General features: G+C 43.8%; 1 protein-coding gene across 5 annotated transcripts in view; it reads right to left on the reverse strand.

Moving 5' to 3' along the window:
- The window catches only part of Atp9b (ATPase phospholipid transporting 9B (putative)), a 258,118-nt gene that overhangs the window by 18,469 nt on the left and 217,211 nt on the right, over positions 1–22,438 (reverse strand). For 4 of the 5 annotated variants that reach the window (XM_076837216.1, XM_076837215.1, XM_076837214.1 and 1 more), the window contains 6 exons: positions 14,769–14,930; positions 13,940–14,032; positions 7,688–7,771; positions 7,026–7,196; positions 4,094–4,192; positions 2,122–2,211 (listed from right to left, as the gene is read on the reverse strand). In XM_076837216.1, coding sequence (XP_076693331.1) covers positions 2,122–2,211; positions 4,094–4,192; positions 7,026–7,196; positions 7,688–7,771; positions 13,940–14,032; positions 14,769–14,930 — 699 coding nt within the window. The remainder of the gene's footprint in view (positions 1–2,121; positions 2,212–4,093; positions 4,193–7,025; positions 7,197–7,687; positions 7,772–13,939; positions 14,033–14,768; positions 14,931–22,438) is intronic. The other variant, XM_076837218.1, reaches the window with a different exon arrangement.

Genomic DNA, 22,438 nt, shown 5'->3' on the forward strand with positions numbered 1-22,438 from the left:
GGGGAGTCCACCAGCTCCCAATGCATTCCCTTGGTCAAGAAAACCAGAGTCCCGATGCACTGCCTGGAGGGCACTGAGCCTTCTTATTCTCTCAGGAGCTTTGAAATGGTCCCCTAGCAAGAAGGACAGGTATCAGACTCCAGGTCCTCCTACCACAGGAACAAAGGCCCTGAGAAGAGAGTGCTTCTTTCTCCCCAGCCACTGGCTGCACACCAGAGCACACTGCTACCTGTCTGAACAGGGACTGTGGCCACTGGTATCTCTTGCCATCTTCTCTTCTGTTCTTGGGGACAAAGAAGCCCAAAGCCACATTTGCAGATACACCCTGTGACCGCAAGGTGCTCATTCTTGCACAACTTGACTGTTTTCGTTTCCTTTGCTTTGATGTTCTCATTTGCATAATTAAAAAAATATTTATTTCTTTTAGTTGTACACAATGCCTTTATTTTTATTTATTTTTATGTGGTGCTAAGAATCGAACCTAGGGCCTTGCATGTACCAGGCGAGCACTCTACCGCTGAGCCACAACCCCAGCCTCTCATGTGCATAATTCTTATTCTCATCTAACGTGTATTTTTGGTCAGTTATCTGAACCCTCTTCAGAACTCCCAAATTTCAGAATATAAGAAAATAAGTGCCACCTATCCACCAATGAACTCAACCAAAATCACCATTTAACTGTATAGGGAACATGGAGAGGAAAGAGAATGAAGCTCAGATAATGAATAGCAGGCACTAGATAGATGCAATAAAAAACTTAAACGAGCCAAACTATAGCTCTACAAACACTATTATTTGGAGACATGGCAACAAATACCAAAATATGGGGCCTAAAGGGGTCTTTGGCATATGTTAGGAACAGGAGGAGGATGGGAAGTGGGGGGCCATGGTAGGACAGTCTGGTCATTCACACCACATGCCTGCAAAACTCAAACACACACAGTAAGTACAAATGACACCAACCAACATGGTTGAGATAGGAAAGTGCCCTGTGCCCTTTCCTGCCGGGAAGAGGGCCCGGCACCTACGGGGCCATCAGAGAGGGCGTTGTAGAGAGACAGACTGTGACAGTCAAGGGACAGAGTGACCAGGTAACTGAGGAAGCACAATGGCCATGGCTCCAGCTAGCATAGAGAGGTGCAGGGTGACGCCACTGGACTAATAAGCACTTCAGACTCTGGCTCACTAACTCTTCAGCCGGCTGTGGAGTCTTCCCCTGGACTCAGAGATGGGAACATAAAATCAGGATGCAACTGTGGATAGCATAGGACCACTTCCCTGGCCTGAGGAGGCCTGTCTACTTAGGGGCCAGATGCAACCTCTACAACCTGAGCAAGGACAGCAACTGAAGCGGTGCTCTTGGTGGCCAGAGGTCAGTAAGAAGCCTTGTGGTCTCAGGGCCAACCTCTGGGCACGTTGTTCTGGGAAAGCAGCACACGCAATCTGAGGTTATCGAGTACAGCGCCCCATGCAGAAGTAGTGTGGAGAGAGGCGCCCATCCATGCAGCCGCCCCTGCCCAGGACAAGACCCAGATGCTGAGTGACACTACCACCTCAGGAATGGCCCACAGACAAACAAGGCCAGGGCCTGGGTCCAGTCAACCCAACTCCACCTGTGTGGCTACCTGCAGTCCTTATCAGGACCTGTGCACTCCTAGTACCCTGGGGTCAAGAGGAGGACAGACTGGACTAGAGAGTGCTTCCCCTGACTGGGAGCTCTCCGGTGACCCACACATGCCTGGATCACTGGCTTGGATAAAGACAGGAACCACACCAAGGCTGCAAGGAGGTGGAGCTGTTACCAAGGGGCAGAGATCCGGGTCAGCTGAAATCACCAGCCTTAAACAGTGGGTACAGGCCAGGACATGCTCAGCACTGACTGTACAGTTGCATGTGCCTTATGGGTGATAGGAAAGCATAAAACAGCAGAGAGGCAGGGCCACCTGACAGCACATCCCTCAAGAAGCCCTGGATAACTTATAAGGGACAGACAGACAGATACATACTAGATTATTGTCCAAACTTGCCTCAGGAGACAGATAGACACATGCTGTATTAGGACCCAGCCTCGCCTCATGAGACAGACAGATAGACACACGCTGTATTGGGGCCTGGTCTTACCTCCAGGGAGTCCCCTGATATGACCAGTGCACAATCGTGCTTCCTTCTAAATGCATTCAGCTCCAAATGGGCCTCTCCTCGACTGGTCACCTCCATAGAGGAGAAAAGATTAGTACAGGTTAAAAGTCTTCAAAATTAGAGCAATAGATCAATAGGATGTACTTCAAGAAATCGCGGTAGGGTCTTTTGGACAGTGTCGAGAACCTCAATTGCTAAACAAGGTCCCTTCAAATTTCTACTGCACTCTTCATTGACTGTTAACAGACCATTTTTCGATTTGCTGCAAATAAAAGCAGAGAAAGCACCGCACCCAAGAAACACACCTGAGCAGTACCTGGGGCTGGCTTCCCTTCTGCTCAGGTCAGGCCGGTTCTGAGAGTAAATTCACCTGAGACACATTCTAGTGCCCCGCTAATGTGAGGTGAGGATTTAGCAAGGAGAGAGGCAGAGTGGGGTGCAGGTGAGATGGTATTTAGCATCAGGAACGCAACCAGTTTTTTTAAATAAAATAAATCACATTTATTATCAAACGTTGCATGAAATCCCACAGCGTTTACAAAAATGATTTTTTATATAAAAAATATTTTTGACTATATCATAATATTTGTGGGGACACCACACTGTTGCTGTTTGGAGCCCTGGCTGGAGGAGACAGGGTCCTTGGCCACATGCCAGGGGAGAGGCACAACTGTCTGAGATCCTGGTGTTAAAGATGTCTCTTTTCACAATGTGGAGGCAGTGTGGGAGGCTTCTGTAAAATCCCCCGTTGTCTCTGCCCTGGTTTTCCATCTATCCCATTTTGTTTGATGTCTGAAGGATTAAGCAATCTAAACGAGTAAAATTAATTCATAATCTTGGAATATCATTAATTTTTGAGTGAGAAGATGTCAGAAACCAAGATATGCATTTTCAACATTCTTTCTGTGGAGATTTTATAGGGAATAAAATAAATGTTATAGGAGTGAAATAAATTAAGCTTCTCATGATCCAAATTAATCTCAAACTCATCTGTAAATAGGTAGGTTATTGTGAAAAATTTAATTTGTGGTGCTATAACACTGAAAAGTCAACAAAAATTGATCGAAAGTTTTATCAGAAGCATTAATAATTTAATTGCAAATAGTAGTCTGCAGGGCCTAATTTGTGATTCTATGCTTCAAAACAAAATACATTTACATGTAAATGGCTCTCAAACAGCCATTTCTGTAGGTGTCAGAGCTGCATTCAGACAGCTACAGACCACAGTGTCTGCTCACTCACCATCAATCAAGGCTGAAGAACTTTTATTTTTGTGTGAATTAAATTTAGTCATAACTAATACATACAGTAAACACATAAATTTAGATAACTTCTATTAATTTTCTTTGAGTCAATTAAGGAAGAACATTTAATGTGAAAATGGCAGTATTTTCAAAACATTCCTACTTTGTGTTTAGAATTTGTTTCACAAGAGCTACCTCTGAGCCACATGTAATATGTGTAACTAATTCAAAAATGTATTGTAAAATAAATATTTATTTTTATGTATTGGAGGTATGTCTATTTAAAAATAGCAATAAATAATACTAAGAATATAACAGAAAAATGCTTTTGAATTTAGAGCTTGGTCACTATCAAAAAGCCATCTTCTTTATTACATTTAATGTAACTAAAAAAACTATTTTAACTTGTTTTTTATAAGTTGAGTAAGAAAAAAATGACAGCATTTCTTTTTAAAAAGATATTTAGTAATTGTGGCTGGGGCTGTAGCTCAGTGGTAAAGTGCTTGCCTCCCATTTTGAGGCACTTGGGTTCATCCTCAGCACCACATAAAAATAAATAAAGATACTGTGTGTTCATCTACAACTAAAAAAGTATTTTAAAAAAAGATATTTAGTAATTAATAACTGCATATACATTTTTACAAAAATAACAGATTTTAAGTGAGAGATAAAACATTTAAAATTTCAAAGTGATTCAGAAACATACTTACAGGTCTAAAAATATGAATGTCTTGTGTTCTAGACACCAAATGTGAACTTTTGGCAATGCAAGTAGCCGTCTCCAGTTTATCACCTGTTAGCATCCATATCTATGAAACAATTTAAACTGGTGAACTTCAACAATGCAACGATACTTTATGTCTTAAAAGCGTCTGTCCTGAACAGCTGCTCATACACCCCTCCCGCCCCATTCATAGCATTACCACAAAGCCCAAAGGTGAAGCAACCCGAGTTCACCGACAGATGAATGCATAACCAGGATGTGGTCTACCATTCCATGACATATCATTCAGCCTTAACGAGGAGGAAGTTCTGACTCATGGAGCAACACAGGTGGAATGTGAGGACACTATGGCAAGGGAAATAACCCAGGTACAAAACGATAAACACTGTATGATTCCACTTATATGAGGTCCCTGGATAAATCCAATCTATAGACAGAAAACAGAATGGTATGGTTAGGGGCTGGGGAGCTGGGGTTTAATGGGGACACTTTAAGAAGAGGAAAGTCCTGGAGATGGATGGTGGTGATGGCTACAAAGCGCTGTGAGGTTCTTCATGCACTGAAAAGTGGTTGCGTGCCAAGTTTTGCTGTGTCTACCCTGACTTGCTTAGGCAGAACAAGTAAGTGATGTGCAGACAGCCATGAGATGTGGAGGCATGTTGACTAGCAACTCGGTTGTGTCAGTCACACATGGCTGAGTCAAAGTGGATATCTATAGATGCCCAAAGGTAACTTTATATAGCCTTCCAACCAAACCAACAGGGTGGACGAGGTTGCACACAGCACTAGCAAGATCATAAAGAATTTTATTTCAACTTATTGATTTTTTCAGGTGGAAGATGAAGCTCAAATAGGCAGAGCGCCCATAGCTAAGCCAGAAGTAATTTACATCAAATAAAACACATCAAACAATGTTACTTTTCCATTTAAAAAACTGCATATACATACACATATTATGTACATATATCTGCAGATAAAAAATAAAATATCAGGGCATTTAATATATATCAAAGTATTTTATATATCATCAAAAAACTTCCTGTAATATTCTCATCATTGGAATTTCTCAGACATTTTTGGAAACAGGAAACAAAAAACATGAAATATTAATTATTTGTTTAAGTGTGATCCAACTGTGGCTCTTCTCCTTGCCTGAAGACTTGTGCTTTCTACTCATTTACATGTCTTCATGCACTTTAGTGGAACAAAGATAAGGAGCCAAGTGAACAAACCACCGCTACTTAGCAATCTGTCACCAGGAACTGAGTGTGAGATGCGCCTTCCCCCTTCAGAGGCTGATCTGGAGTCAGGCTGGACACGGTGTACAGAGAAAAAGGGTCTGGTGCTTTAGATGGAAAATCTCCCACAGGTTACCATGGAGTACCAATGCCCAGACCTTCGTATCATGAACGTTCACTACCGTAACACATGGACAATCTGGCACACGTGACTGAGAAACAGACTGAAGGCATTTAAAACCAACATGTGTCTAACTGATCACACCCTTTGCCAGTGTCCTGGCTGCACCATGTCACTGGACCTGGGTGATTTTAAATACCCAGTCTCAACTGCTCTCCCTAACTGAACTCCCTATCTGCACAATGCTCTGCCCACCATGCAGCCTCAGGGCCTGCTTCCCACTGCCACCAGATTTCCTGGGCCTTCCCACAGAAGTTCCCCAGAATCTAAGGGTTGGGCAGGGAGGTGGGCCAGGCACTGCTTTGCCTCCCACCTTCCCTTCAGTTCACCTTTCCCGTCTAGCTAGAGTTTTTCTAGCTACTTGTACTTTTTCCATCCTCAAAAGTAGGTTCCAAATCCTTTGGACAGTATTAAAAAAATGTTCTCAACCAGCCTGTCACTGAACTCTCAACTTCAATGAAAATGTGAGGAAAGAAAGCAGTTTCCTAAAAAACAAAACTTACACCAGAAAGTGCTAGTTCCCTCGGGCATTGAGGACCTCAACAGTCAGAAGAAAAAATGGCAGGTCAGCAGCCAGGGAAAAGGGCAGTTGGCCACATGACTCCCAAGGAAAATGCACCACAAACCTCAACTCAAACTCAACAAACCAATTATGAGAGAAATGTCAGCTGCCAACCTGCAGCTGTAGAGTAGCAAGGAGCTGGGGGTTATGTTGGCCAGGCCACCCTCCCAAAGCCGGAGTCAGCAGCAGACCCAGAGAAGAACTCAGTATGTCCAACAAGGAGCCAGAGGGAGGAGATATTCCTGGCTTTGCTCTGTATGCGCATACCATCTCTGCAAGAAACCCTGTTGCTGAGCTCAGCAGCTCAGCAGCTGAGCAGGAGTGCGAGGAGGAGTGTGGATGCAGACAGGCAGCATAGGCTCCTGGACATCCTCTGTAATGATGGATGTCCTAGCCAGAAGCTCTGGGACACACCGGATTCTGCATGTGCACGGTTTGCACGCCACGTCCCTGTGAGGCTGGGGTTCTGCCCTTCTCCTCTCCTCACCCAACATGTGCTGCCTATGGCAGAAGCTGCTTGGGCAACTTGGATTTGGCAAGACTGCAATTATTTCAGAAGAGTGCTTACACTCAGTCCTCTGACACAGGATTCTGACCAGCAGGGTGATGGCAAGTGAGGAAACTTGATTTGAAGAGCCTGTGGCTAAACCACAGACTGTAGACATTGGGCAGGGGCTGTGGGTCCTCACGACTGTCTTCAGAAGTGCACAAGTTATGTGGATGGACAGAACCAGGGGAAGCAAAGTCTGAAGGCAGGGCAATGCAGATATTTCTGGATGTCTGGCTGTGGGGCTGAGGAAGGATGGGGGATAGGTGTAGCTTTGCTTCCCACATTCTTTCACCCACCACCCCAAGAGTGCCACAGAACTAAATATTCCAAAGGAAAAGAGAGTTTGCTTAACAGAGGAATCCCAGGAACCAGGGCAGCAGGTACCACCTTGATTCCAGCGTTGCGCAGCATCTCCAGCGTGGGCCGCACGTCAGCCTGCAGCTGGTCCTCTACCCCGGTGAGGCACAGCAGCTCCAACTCTCTCTCCAGGCTCTCCACCACTGCGGCCACCTTCAGTACTCGGTCATGGATGCTCAGCTTGGCTTGACTGTATCGGCTCTGGGACACAGGGGACATGTGTATGGTCCACATACCTGGTCTGCAATTATTTACTAAATAAATCCACAATACAGGCTGAGCATCCCTCATCCAGAAATCTGCAATTTACAATGTTCTGAAGTTGGATATATAATGAGCACAGACAACAGATCTTGAAGCATTTTGCAATTTTTGGTTAGAGACACTAAACCAGGTCATGTCTTTGCAAATATTCCAAAGTCCAAGCAACTCCAAAGCCTGAACCACTTCTGTTCCCCTTGAGCACTGGGAGAGACAGAAGGTGCAAACCTTGTTGCTGTGCACATGCTCCTGCCCTACCTCCAGACTGAGGGGAGGTAGGATGGAGGCTCCCACTGGCGAGGCTGCCTTATGCCAGGCACTGGGGACACTGGTTTCCTGAGTGCTCATGCACAATGTCAGGATGCACCTGAGTACAGTCAGAGGCCTGCAGGGCAGGAGAGTTCACGAAGGGCAGGTGATGAGCCACTCACCTCAAAGTCCTGGTACTGCTCTTCCGTCAATGCCTTCTTTGCCACCACAAGTGTTCGCAGCCCTTCCCGAGCCATGTTTCCACACTGGAAAGGAGAAGCCCAGTCACTTGTGGTCCCCAGGTGGCCTCAGGCACCATGGAGTCCACTCCCATGCACACTGTGGTCGTCTTCATCTCACGCAGGACCAGCATGTGCCGACCTGGGTGCTGTGAGGACCAGGAGGTCACAGTGCAGCATGTGTTCTCTGTGTTCTGTGGAGATACTCATGGTTCCCACCACACTCCAGTGGGACTGCTCCCACGGGGGACAGGGGAGAGGCTGCTGCACTGGGTCTGAGCTACTCCACACTGGCTGTGCTACACCTTCGAGTCCCTTTCTGCCACAGGACGCTCCTCCTTAAAGGCCCCCAAACTTGCATGAAATAAGTAAAACCAGGAAAGTGCAGCAGTGGTGCGGGGAGAGTGGGGCCAGGGGAGGCCCCCACGGGGAGTGCCAGATCTAAGATGCGTGGATCTGAAGGCTATTTCTGCTCTGTGTTGTTGGGCAAGCTGACTGGTTGGCTGCCCGAGCCTCGTGGGTGGAAGTGGGTCTCAGGTAGCTGTGCTGGGCTAAGCACAGCATGTGTGGTCTGTGCTGCAGTCTTCCGCCCTGGTGGCATGGCTCTTGGTTCCCCTTCCTGGCCCTGCAGCTCAGGTGTTCACACAGGGGCACTGCCATCAGTCTGATGGGCAGTGGGGTACTAGTTAAGAGCTGAGGCTGGTGGGGACATGGGCCATGCCCAAAGCCCCATGCACGTGGTTCGTGATCAGGTGGGATGGAGGCTTCCACTGGTGAGACTGCATCGTGCTAGGCACTGGGGACACTGGTTTCCTGGTCTAGGTGGGCAGGGAAGAGGAAGCTCTGGAGGAGCCATGACCCAATCTGTATTTAAAACAGAACTAGAGATACAATCTGTAGGTGTATCAAAAGATGTTAGCCCCATTCACAGTGAAAGATTGCATTAAAATAATAAAATACTACTTTCCCCATCAGATGCAGAAACCCAACAGTTTCGAGTGAAGAAACAAGCTCTTTGGTACACAACTGGTACAGGGGTGGGGCACACCTCTTTGAAGGTGTCGGCAACTTCTCACAAAGTTTGAATTGCAGTTTCCAATGATACCATTCCCACTGCAGGGAATGTGACACACACTTGTGATCATATACCAGGCCATATCCACATGAGGCTAGTCCTGGCCACGAAGAACAGGTGGACAGGGGTCAGTCTTTAAAGAACCTGAAATGGCACACATGGGGTTCCATACCACAGACATCAACATGGCCCTGAAGAGCGAGGCAGAGCTGTAGAGCTTCTCCCTCGTGCACCAAGCAGAAACAGCAAATATCCCTCCGCAGCGGGTGGTAGTGACGTGAAAGAAGAACAGAGGCTGCTAGGAGGTGTGAGATGTAAGTTCCAGTGTTGGGGATCACAGTCCTGCATGGTCCAGAACTGCCTAACCCACTCTCCTATGGGCACAAGGTGCTGACAGCTGAAAGGAGGGTGCAGGGCCACAGAGGCAGATGAGTGTGGCAGAGAAACAGACCTCCTGCTCCATAGCTAGGAGCAAGCACAGTCCTGCCCAAGATGCCTGCACTACGAGGACACTGACAACAAGCAGGCATCCATGAACAGGTGGGACAGAAGGTGGCTGGCTCTGCAACAGAGAGAGTGCGACCATCTGGAATCACTTCCTCAGGGTGACTAAGGAGCGCACATTTCCTGCTGTGTGAAGCAGGACTGGGCGCATGGATGGTCCGGGGCCTCCTCACCAGGGGATACATAGAGGGCTGCACTCCATTGTATGTTTTTGGCACCTTTGTCAAGGATCAAATGACTGTAGATGTGTGGGTCTCTATTCTGTACCACTGGTTTGTGTGTCTATTTTTATGTCAGTACCATGTAGACTTTGTTACTATAGCTCTGCAGTGTAATTTGAATTCAAGTATTTATGATGCCTCCAGCACTGCTTTTTCACTGTAAAAGTGCTTTGGCTATTCAAGGTCTTTCATTCTTCTGAATGAATTTTAGGCTTTCCCCCTCCCCCCCGCCCCAGTTCTGTTAAGAATGTCACTAGTATTTTTGATGGGGGTTGCACTAAACCTGTATATTCTTTTTGGTGGCATGGCTATCTTAACAATATTGATTCTGCCTATCCATGAACATGGGAGGCCTTTCCATCCTGTGTCTTCTCTCTTCAGAATTCTATAGTATCCATTGTTGAGTTCTTTTTACCTCCTTGGTTAGATTTATTCCTAGGAACTTCTTTCTCTTTTTTTAAAGGCAATTTTTTTTTTTTAGTTTATTTATTTACTTATTTTAGTTGTAGATGGACATAATACCTTTATTTTGTTTATTTATTTTTATGTGGTGCTGGGGATTGAACCCAGTGCCTCCCATGCACCAGGCAAGCGCTCTACCACTGAGCCATAACCCCAGCCCTTAAATGCAACTATGAATACAATTGTTTTACTGATTTTTTGGCAGATTTGTTGTTAAATATTGATTTTCATATGTTGATTTTGTAATCTGCTACATTGTCAACTTTATTAGTTCTAGCAATCTTTTGTGGAGTTTTTTGGATCTTCTAGGTATAGAAAAATATAATCTGCAAACAGTGATAATTTGACTTCTTCCTTTCCTGTTTTATCCCCATTATTTCCTTATCTTGCCACACTGACCTGGTTAGAATTTTTAGCACTATGTTAAATAGACTATTCCAGATTTTAAAGGAAATGCTTTCAGTTTTTCCCCATTTTCTATGAAATTGGCTTTGTTTTTTTTTATATACCCTTTATGATGTTGAGGTATATTCCTTCTATTCCTAGTTTCTTTGGTGTTTTTTTTGTTTGTTTTTATATCATGATTGGTTGCTGAATTATGTCAAAGGTCTTGTTGCATCTATTGAGACGGCCAAGTGATTCCATCCTTGATTCTATTTATGTGATGAATTACATTTATTGACTTGTAAATATTCAAACATCCTTGTACCTCTGGAATAAAACCAATATGGTCATGATGCACAATCTTCTTGCTATTTTGTTAAACACAATTTGCTAATATTTTATCAAGTATTTTTGTTATCTAAGTTCACCTGGGATATTGGTCTGTAATTTTCTTTCCTTGAAATGTCTTTATCTGGTTTTGGTATGAGAGTGATATCGGCTTCACAGAATGAATGGAAGTGTTCCATCCCTTTCTATTTCATGAAATAATTTGAGAGTATTGGCATTAATTCCTTAAAGGTTTGGTAGAATGCAGCCGAGAATCCAACTGTCCTGGGCTTTTCTTTGTTGGAAGGTTATTTTTTTTTATTACTGATTTTATCTCATTACAAGTTACTGGTTTAGGGTTTCTATGTCCTCTTGATTCAGTTTTGGCAGATCACATTTGTCTAGAAATGCATCCATTTCCTCTAGGTCTTTCAATTTATTGGAGTAGAAGGTTTCAAAATAGTCCCTAATGTTCTGCTGAATTCCTGAGATGTCTGTGGTGATTTCTCCTTTTTCATCTCTAATTTTATTAAATTGTTTTCTTTTCCCTTTTTCTTTTGGTTAGTTTGACTAAGGACTTATGAATCCTGTTTATCTTTTCAAAGAAACAACTCCTAGCTTCATCAATCCTTTGTATCTTTTTTTTTTTTTTTTTTAATTCTCAAGTTCATTGATTTCAGCTCTGAACTTAATCATTTCCTTTCTTCTACTGGTTTTGGAATTGGTTTGTTCTTCTTTTTCAAGGGCCTTGAGACACATTTTTAAGTTATTTGGGATCTTTCTGATTTTCATAGCTATAAATTTTTCTCTTAAAATTGCCTTTATAGTGTCCCAGAGGATCTGAAATGTGGTATCAATATTCCCATTTGAGCCTAAGAATTTTTATTTATTTATTTTTAAATTTTTTTAAAAAATATTTTTTAGTTGTCAACGGATCTTTTATTTTATTTATTTATTTATACATGGTGCTGAGGATCAAACCCAGGGCCTTACACATGCCAGGCAAGTGCTCTACCACTGAGCCACTACTGTAGCCCCAAGTCTAAGAATTTTTAAATTTCTCCTATCATCCTTTCATCATCCAATAGAGTACTGTTCAATCTCCATGTGTTTATATAGTTTCTATAGGGTTTGGTTCTGTTGATTTCTAATTTCATTCCATTATGATATGATAAGACACAAGGGATTATATCAATTTTTTTGTACTCAGCAAATGAATTTAAAAAAATTACAGTGAGTTGGGTGGGCTATAGAATGCTATAGCTGAATGGTGAGAAAAGGAGAGCAATCATGCCCCCCACGAAGGCTGTCACGAGCCCTGGGATGACTCACATGTTCAGGAAGTATCTTGCATCTCTACAGCAGTAACAGACCCACAGTGATAGGCAGTCAGGCAGTGAAGACAGCTGACTTAGGGATTTGGGCCTTTAGAACTAGGCATGGGCAGGGATCCTGAACTTCCTGGGGTGTACTGATTAACAGTTCAGACCCAACTCTGCACACCACAGACCCCAAGCCACAGGCAGGCACTTGTCACCCCTACCATCTCTTAGGAAGCTGTATGTGGGATGTCTACCTCCAATAAAGCCAGGTATAGCATCTGATGAAGAGATGTTTGTCTATAGGCAAATAAAAATTATTAAAATATCCAGATTTTCTGAAAATACCTTTTTAATTCATCCAGCTTATTGGATCTGATGCCCACTATTAAATCTGTAGGCTGCAGTGGCAGGAAGGGCTGGGGTCCAATACTACCCACTCAGACACTCATGAGCTATGTCCTTCCCAGTGTCCAGTTCAGCAACTTCCAGGGTTGGGAGGGGACTGTTGCTGTACCACAGAGGAGGGCTGAGCTTGTTCTCCTGGGATACCACATCAGGATCTAATTCCGGTCTGTGTTTAGAGGGAAGAGGACCATCATTGCCACACCTCCCTTCATCCAGAACATTATTTTTTTCCTGTGTGTTAATATGTGTGAATACTCTGATATTTCAATTTTGAAGAATGGTGCTTTCTGTAATATGATCAATGTAGAGTGTTTTCTTTACACAACTGGAGAACACAAGTTTGTAGCCAAGAAGCCAACTCCAGGTTCTGCTTGCAACAAAAAGCATAGCACAAACCCAGGCCCCTGGAGTGATTGCTTTGCTTTGTTTCTTAATACACTGAAAGGATTCTGATTACAACAGTTTATAGCAAAGACACCATAAAGGGTCAAAAGATTTATCTATGAAACAAAGCACAATGCTGAGAAAATAAATGTACATAGGATTTTTAATAAAGTTATCTTTGTGAAAAACAATCTGACATTATCTGTCTGTTGCAAGACATTTATTGATTTGACCTCATAAAGCTAAATAAATTAAACAAGTATTTTACAATTAATTGCACATCATTATGACCAAAAGTAATTTTTATGGCATTTTACTAGGTCTTCAGGGAGTTTAATTTATTCATGTCCCTGATTAAATCAAAGTGCCCTGAAGGAGATATTGATTCATATTGCCAATATCATGCGAACACTGGGTGTGGTCACTGCACTGACAGGAAAGCTCTGAGCAGCAGAACAACATGTAAACAGGGAAAAGGGCTATACTTGCCATTACAACTGGTCTGGCTTTGCTCAGAAACCCAGCTATCAATTAAAATGTAAACTTAATATATTGTAGACTCTCATTCAATTTAATATAGGATTACTGGTGTTTGTACATTATTTTCTACTTTTAAGTGAACTGACTAGCATAATACTAAAATTCGAATTAAAATCTACTTGCATATTAACTAGATGTTATATTAAAGCCTAACCTTGTTTAAACACACAGTGCTATTTCACAAGTCTCCAGTGAATGACTGATGATGTTTTCTATACTTTCAGTATTACACATAAAATTATTCTCTATAAGGGGCTCCTTGTGCACATCCACATGATTTCACAAACAAAACAGCAAAAGTTAATTGTATAGAAAGCCTCATAATTAACTAGGGCCTTATCCTTTTTGCTTAACCAGTATGACAACCATGACTACTCAGAACAACTTGGTGGGAAATGACACCACCCCTGGTAACCTTCCAGGACCTGGTCTGACATCTCTGTACCTTGACCTACTCCAATGACACCAGTGTCTCCCAAGCTGTGGGGAGGAGACAATTTTTCGGTCATCTGATGTTTCCTAAGTTCCACGAACATGTGTGGCTGCACAATGCCAAGCGTGGCCCACTTACCTCCTCTTCCAGCCAGTCATTGTACTGGACGATGGAGGACATAGCAACGTCAGCACCCTTCATGTAGAATGTGATTTCTGCTGTGGACTCATCCTGTATGGAGTGAAAATAAACACGGGGACAGTTGGGCTATCTAGCTCCTTGCAAATAACTGCTGGTCTAACAGAAAGTGCACCGAAAAAACAACTCTTAAGAATGCCTTCCCTGTGGAAGCTGCTTGCTTTCCAAGTGACAGGCACCTTTACATGCAATGCAGTAAGAATTGGGAAAACCACTACACATTTGAGATGCTGGGAGGAAATGTTTGACATAAATTCTGTTAATGAATAAATGACTTGGGCTATACTGTGAGCATCAAAGTCTGATCAAATGCTTTCCTGTTTAACAAACTTCCAAATATTTTTTATTGTTATTTGCTAAGAAAAGCTGAATACAGGTACATATAGAAACTTTATGGTTAAAAATCATTAAGTTAAACTTTTTGTTACGTTACTTTTGTTAAACACAAAACAACTAGCTGATTTTGAAAATTAGTAACATCTTTTACTTATTCTCCCTTAGCAGTGTTAGGAACAGATGTTTCACATCACCAGGTATTTTATGTCATTATGGCCACTCTGGTGTCTCACTCATAAATTATTAGTTCAGATTTTGTTTTATCTTTTAAAAAACCATAACAAGCACAAAGTGAATACGTACTTAACTTTAACCTTTTTTGTGGAGAGGGAGGATTTTGTATCTGCTTTAAAAGATTAAAAAAGGAACCGCTCAAGCTGTCCACACAAAGCACTCTGAAGTGTCTCTGGGCCCAGCACAAGCGGCAGCATACCCTGACGATGATGCCCATCCGCTTGCTCTCTGAGGTGAAGGGGAACACCTGCAGGATGCAGTAGGTCAGGACTTGGCCGCCAGGTGTCTTCAGCTGCATGGAGGTGAGGTCCCTGCTGACCAGAGTGAGCCCGACACTTTCTGTCCACCGCACCAGTGCGACCTGAAGAGACCACAGTGTGAGGTCTGACTGCCTTGGGGACACTGTGTCCAGAGGACATGGTACCTTGCATGCAAAGTGTCCCCAGACACATGAAGGCAGAGAAACTGCAGTGTCTAGAACTTTTCATTTCTATGCCATATTACATACAGGTGAGCAATAAGCAATGTGGCAGAAAGTCCCTTGGCCTGCTGTGTAACATGGTCCATTATGTACCATAAAGGCTTCCTTTTGTACTATGTCGATGAGCTCCCTACAGCTAGTCATGTTTAAACCCTAGAAGGGAGCAAGTAATCTGAATTTTGTTTATCCCTATTTTTTCCAACATGAGAGAGAAACTGGTGTCTGTCCAACTACATGAATATGTCTACGTGGAATATCTTCCGACTTGAAGGGGACGAAAAGTCGGAGCCTGCAGATCAGGCCTGTAGAGGGCAGCCTGGGCTCTGAGTCTGACCAGGCCAGCCAGTAGCTCCGCACAGTCTCTTCACCTCACCAGTTCAATTCCAGCTCTGCCAGGTGGAAATATGCTTCTGCAAGCTGTCCTAAGGCTGAAGAAATGTAAGCTGAGTCTTTGGTGTGTGTAGGTACTAAACAATAGGAGCTGCTCTTACTTCTTCTTACTTAGAGTTACTTTAATAACTTATTAAAATTTAAAACTCATAAGAAGAAATTTTCTAAAGTTAATAATGTATGTTAAGTATTTTATGACAATCAAGCACTTTCTGGAAAAGAATGTCTGTCTTTCTGAGGAGCCTTATCACGGGACAGCTGGTCAGTTAATGGCACACCAAGCTTGGCAGTAGCCGAGAGAATGTTACCCAACAGGAACACCCTCTGCGATGAACATGCTGCCAGGGTTGGAGACTGTCACAGCATGCCCACAAGACCAGCTCTGTGCTCTGCAGCTTCCCAAGGTTGGGCACCCTTCACCTTTGCTCTGAAGGCACAGCCTTGTCACTGGCCAGCAATGTCACAGCTCCCAGGGCCTGACTGGGCGGGTCCCTTGGGGCTCAAGTCTGTCAGAGGCAGGGTGAGCTCACCCCTGCTTTCAAGTCTCACTGCCACCTATGCTGTTAGGGTCTCATTTTGGATTTTGAGACGCAAGTCATCTCAGGGACATTTAAAATTCTGGCTGTGTTCAGGATGTTATCAATTGAATCTTAATATCCGGTGAGGCTGTGGAAAAATTCTTAGCAGCTCTGGTTCCGAGGCTGACTGCTCAGGTTAGGATTCTGGAGCAGGCAATGCCTGCATCCCTATAATCTTGGGGCCTTGAGTGTACGGTGGCCAGGTTCAGGAGGACAAGAGACCAACACCGGCAGAATGGTCAGTGGATGTTCAGAGCACCGAGCTGTGTACTCAGCCCTTGTTCACACATCCCACTTGATATGTTCTCTTGGGCAGATCAGAACATCGTTTTTAAAATCAGGTTTTCTAATAACTTGCCACAAACCCAACTGCAGGATACTTCCAGTAAGATTTCCAGAGATGTGATGTTTTCAGTGCTGGGAGTGTGTGCGGCAATGGGCAGGGAGAGTGAGGGACAGTGGGCAAAAGCAATTGAGCACTTCCCAGGACTGCTAATGGCTTGGGGCAGAGTGTAGGAGCATAGCCGAAGACTAGGGTGCCACACGCCTGTCCCAGGCAGTGGGAGGAAGCTCCTCTGCTCTCCCTTGGCCATCCACCGCTTCACTGGGCCAACATTCACTTCCTGAACACTGCTTAGGGTCTCCTAAGGGAACAAGCTGCATAAGGTTACCATAGGGTTGGTACCCTATTGTTGTAGGATAATAAAGATACATAAAAAAAGTTTACATAGTGGAGTTAGCCTATGGTAAATGGAATAGAATAATTCTAGAAATTCAGGATTGAGAGTGAAATTATAATGACCTAATATTTTTATTTCAGTTACAAAGTCAAAAATACATTTCTCTAAAAAAGGCAAACAGCCTTTCTCCATCTGATCTCTTCAGAAAACAGAACATGATTTGGGGTACCAGTTGCTGTTCCCAAGTAGAATACTAGTCCTGCCCTAGATACAAGGAGGGCGTTAATCCACTGCACACCACCCACGCCTGCATCACCAGGGCCGCCTCCTGGAACCACAGGGCTTGGGGCTGTGGCTCCAAGGCCTCATCTGCTGCACTCCTCTCTGGTCCATGCCGAAACCTGAGTTGCTGAGCACAACTCAAGGACCTGCTTTCTGCAACAGCAATGGCCATGCAGTGTCTGAATTCTTTCTCAGCCTGAACTGCTTAGAAAAATATTATGTTTAAAGTAATAAAAATCATCACTTAGCTGATATTAGAAAGCCAAGTAAGGAGATTTAACTGCACAGAATATTATTATTTTGTTAAGAGCAACACAATGAAATTAAGTAATTAGCTTTTTTTATTTAAGAGAGGAGCATTATGTCTCTCTTTAATAACCTGCCAGGACACCTGGGTGCACCGGCTGTAGCCCCAGTACTGGCCTGAGAGTTAAACTCTGGGAAAGAATATAACCTTGACCTGATCTGCTTAATATCCGTGCCCTTACACAGGTGGTGGCTCTTGGATGTGAAGAGGGTACTCAACAGGCTGGAATGTGAAGCCCAAGGAGGCAGGACAGGACATGAGGCCCGGACCCGGCCTCCTGGTGTATTCTGGGCAAGTTGAGTCACACTGAAGTGCTGCCTACTGACAGCAGGCTGCTCTGAGAGGACTGGAACTTCACCTTATCAGCTCCAAGCTCCCCGCTCTCCATATGTAACAGATACTTCTCCCTTTTGTGGAAAATAAGTGAAATCAGCAGATTTTGTCCATTTTGATGATCTCAGTAAGATCTCTGTGTACTCTTCCCAGAAGAGAAATCATACAAACAGTAACAGATGGCATGCTTAATGCTTCTCAAATGCTGTAGAAAACCACAAGTTCTCAAGTCCTGTGAGCCGGTGGTGAAGGGCTTACCCTCTATGCATGCACTGACAAAGCCCGCAGGTCACAGTAGCCAGGAGGCCGTCATCTCCCAGGAGCAGGGATGCAAGGGCTAGAAACTCCTACTTGCAGGACTTGGCTGGGCTGCAGGAATGTGTGCCCTTGAGAATATCAGATGGCTTCTTGTACCCTAGGTTTTGGGTACAGTAAGTGTGCCATACAGCAGCAGCAACATGTGCCTGTCCTCTCGACACTGGTATCCCCTGCTGGCTAAGGCTGTGCTAAATGCCAACTGGCCCATCACCAGTACCGAGGATAGGAACTGGAATCGGAACTCTACTCTGAACCTCCAGGGTGTTACTAAGAGACTGAAGTGTACCAAGAGGCTAAAATCATCTGTGATGATCCAGTACTGTAATTGAGCACATCAGCAACACATTCTAAATTACAGTTTTGAAAAAAACCACAAGGATGACAACAGAACTGATTCTGCCAGGAGGGAGAGAGCACACCTGAAATGAGATGGAAATGCTACACGTTTTTCCAGTATGACTTCTTCAGAAACTGCAAATGACCCAATACTCCCAAGGTTAATTTCCAATTTGCAGTGAAAGGTTCCCATTATGCTGTGACCTATAAATTGTACCTTTCCACAGACACCCTATCATCTCAGGGTGCCCCACTGAAGTCAGACCCAGGCATTCTATATTTGGCGACTACATCTGTTTATTGTTTAGTTTACGCTTGGTTTCACACCCCTTTGAGTTAGCAGCTTATAAGAAAAATCCTACACTTAGCGCAGTGTTCCATCCAAATGTCTTTAATCAACAATCATCTTGAGGATTAACTCTATATAATGCCAACCAGAAAAAAAGTATTCAAGTTTTTCACAAGAGAGATGCATTAATTACTATCCTAATTTAACTGGCTTGGTGTTGGGCAGAAAAGTAAATGGCAGTTTGTAAAAAAGTGGATGTGTAACCCATGTGAATCTGCAATTTGTATACGGGGTAAAAATGGGAGTTCATAATCTGCTTGAATCAAATGTATGAAATATGATATGTCAAGAGCTTTGTAATGTTTTGAACAACTAATAATAAGAAAAATACTTCTGGATTAAGCATATAAAGAAGTAACCTCAGAGGAGGACCAGGGATACCTTCAAAGCTGCTGCTATGAATTCATGCCTGCATTCAGCATCACACAGGCCTGGCTTCCTTGTGGAAGTCAGGCAGGCTTAGATGCCACATCCTAGGCCAGCTCTAGCAGGTCTGCTGCGCTGGGACTGGCAAAGAGTTAATGGGGAGTTGAGGAGTGAGAAGCCTTCTAGAATTCTATGTATGTGAATGTATCAGTGGTGTCTTTCTTAGAAGACTCTGAGAAATAAACTACATCTAGTGATGTTGAATACAGAAACAAAAGCAAAGAAAATGTCAATGGCACAGACAGTTTGATTCTATTCCGAGAATTCAAGTGATTAAATTTCACACACTTTTGGGACTGGAGATGTGGCTTAGTGGTACAGCCCTCGCCCAGTGTACATGAGGCCCCTGGCCTCAATCACTAGCATTGTGATAAATAAATAACTGATAATAAACTACATGTACATTTCTAAAGCAACGTGTCCAGGGCTGCTCCATCCAGCAATTTCCCCTTCAGCCCACCTATTTCCCACCTTTGGGCTATCCCACTGAGCTTTTCTTGGGCCTAGTCAAGAAGAAGAGCTAAGGGGAAGACAGCAGGAGAACACAGCAAGCCTAGGACATGTGAAGAAGACAGAAGGCCTCGCTTCTTGGTACACCAGGACACCAGCTATGGCCCCTTCTCCCTCTTGGGGAGAAGGTAACATGTTACCCCTTTTTAAATGAATCCTGCTTTATGTGCTTGCCTTGGCGTGTTCCTCTAAGGCTACACCTTCAACATGCGAGGGAGCAGGACTGGTCACCGGTAACCAATGGTATCAATGATGAAGAACACCCCAGGAAAGTCCTAAGCAGGTCTTGGTGAAAGGGCAGTTTGGAACACTCACTCTTGCTAGAATGGCGATGGAATGGTGATGAAATCTGTGTGCTCCATCTTAACATTATTCCCATTTCAGAGGACAAAAGTAAAAGAAGACACAACCCTGGAGTGTGCTCCTAGTCCTGCTAAGGAAATGTCACCAAATGACCTTGTAAGGTCTGAAATCATGCCACATGTGCAATTACACTACAGTCTTACATTACAGAATGACAAGATGGAATAGCAGGAAGAGAAAAACTGCCTCAGCCATTACTGTGAAATCATTACAAAAAAGGACCGAGAGCTTTAGAAAGATTCTCAACACTTATTTGGTAGTTTTTTTTCAGGGTGGACACATCAGTGTGTTCTCAAGTTATCAGTAAGATCTGAGCAAAGAGCAGGTTATATTTTTAAAAACTTAAAAACCACAGTTTGCTCAGATGGCCTCAGTTTTGTAACAGTGGTCAAATTTATTTTTGAATATAGTCCTTGCTGCTCTATTTACTTTTTAAAAATTTTAAAATATATTTTTTAGCTGCCAAGGATCTTTTTACTTTATTTTTAAAAATTTATATGTGGTCCTGAGGATCAAACCTAGGGTCTCACACATGCCAGGCAAGTGCTCTACCAAAAAATGAGCCACAATCCCAGTCCAACAACCCTTTTAAAATGGACATATTTCTTTCTCTTCCTCTTTCCCTGCTCCTCCTTAATCTCTCCCCATCCCTAATCTCAGGGGAAACAGGATTACCTTTCTTCCCCATCCTAGGCAGAGCTATCTGTCCTTCCTTGAGCACTCACCCACCATAGGAACAAGTGATCCAGACCTTGGGGACAGCACCAGAAGCTCTCAAAAATGACAGTCTTCCAAATTAACAAGTGAAATCACAACTCCAACAGCGAGCATGTGGAATGTAGCCTTTGAGTCACCTCTTTAAAAGCCCCTTGTTCCTGCTGATGAGAAGAATCACAGCCTCTGGGACAGGAGTCCCCGTGTTTCTCCTTTGCTAGCAAAGCAATAAACCTTCTTTTTCCTTTTTCTCAAAATCATGTCCTTGTTATTAGATTGGCATTGGACGAGGACCAAGCTTTTGGCAACAGTTTTCACACAACTCCTCTTTCTGTTCCAGCATTCCATCCAGGATCCATAACTTTTAGAAAATTTCTCAAATTTTCCTTGTATTTTGATGACGTCAAAGTTTTTTTTTTTTTTTTTTTTTTTGTGTGTGTGTGTTTGTGTGTGTGACAAGGGACAAGGACCAAGCTCTGAGGCACTTAACCACTGAGAGAATCCCCAGCCCTTTCATTTTTTAAGACAGAATCTCGCTAATTTACCTGGGGCCTTGCTAAATTACTTGCAATCCTCCTACCTGAGGCTCTGAGCTGCTGGGATTGCGGGACTGTGCTGGATGATGATGTGACAGTTCTAAAGAACTGGTTGAATGTTCTTCCGTAAAATATCCCTCGATGTGAGTCTGTTGATGTATCCTCAGGGTTAGCCTGGGTTATGTGTAAAATGGGGAGGAAGACCCCAGAAGTGAAAGGAAAGTGACCATGACACTCAGAGAGACCAAGAGATCTTTACTGCAGCAGTGTCAGATTAATAGGGAAGGAAGAGAAAGAGAGAGAGAGAGAGAACAGGGAAAGAGAGAAGAAAGAGAGGGATTGGGCAAAGCGCAAGAGAGAGAGAGAAGAGAGAGGGGGAGGGGAACAGAGAGAGAGAAGAAAGAGGGGGAGGGGGAGAGAGAAAGAGAGAGAAGAAAGAGGGGGAGGGGGGAGAGAGAGAGAAAGAGAATCGAGCAAAGTGCAAGAGAGAACATGCAAGCAAGAGGGGGGCGGGGCCCAGGAGGAGAGAGTTTTTATAGCCAAAATCTAATCTCTTTGGGTCTGCAAGCTGACTTGTTGGTGGTACAGTGATTGGATCATAAGTAGTTGCTAAGGGTGTCATCTTCTGCCTTCAGTGGAAGGGTCAGATGTGGGTTTCTGTTGCACCAGATGGGTGGAGGTTGAAGGTTCACTCTTGAGTGGGTTTGAGGGTTCAGCCTTGAGGCAAACAAGCAATAAGGAAGCAGACGGGTGAGGGTCCAGTGTTCAGCCTGCTCCTCAACTAACAAGAACATCTCTTCAGATCTGATCCAGGATGACACAGTTGCTGATGTTGGCTCTAGATCACCTGGCTAGGTGTGTCTGTAGCTGTCTCCACTGAAAGTGACTTTTGTTTCCCCTGTTCAACACTGTTCTCTTCGACTGAAAGAGTGGGGAACTATACTCGCCTCTTCTGCACAGGAATTCCTCTGCAGTGGGAGATCTATGAGTTCAGCTCAGTTTATTTACAGTCATTTATTCACACCAGTGAGGACTCATTCACACTCATTCTATACTTTGGGTTCTAATCCGATAATACTTTTCCTGCTTTGATACTTAAGTTGTCCCAGCTCCAGCCACTGGGAGCTTTTTCAGTTGGCTCCAGTGTCCACTGAACATAATCTCAGCAAGGTGGTGGGGTTTTGTCAACTGCTTCATATTTGGAACGTTTCTTTATTTTCTGGCACTACCAGATTCTCAAAGTTCACCTTGTCACTTGTAACCCAG

This window comes from Callospermophilus lateralis, chromosome 17, assembly GCF_048772815.1.
Source record: "Callospermophilus lateralis isolate mCalLat2 chromosome 17, mCalLat2.hap1, whole genome shotgun sequence".
Lineage (NCBI taxonomy): Eukaryota > Metazoa > Chordata > Mammalia > Rodentia > Sciuridae > Callospermophilus > Callospermophilus lateralis.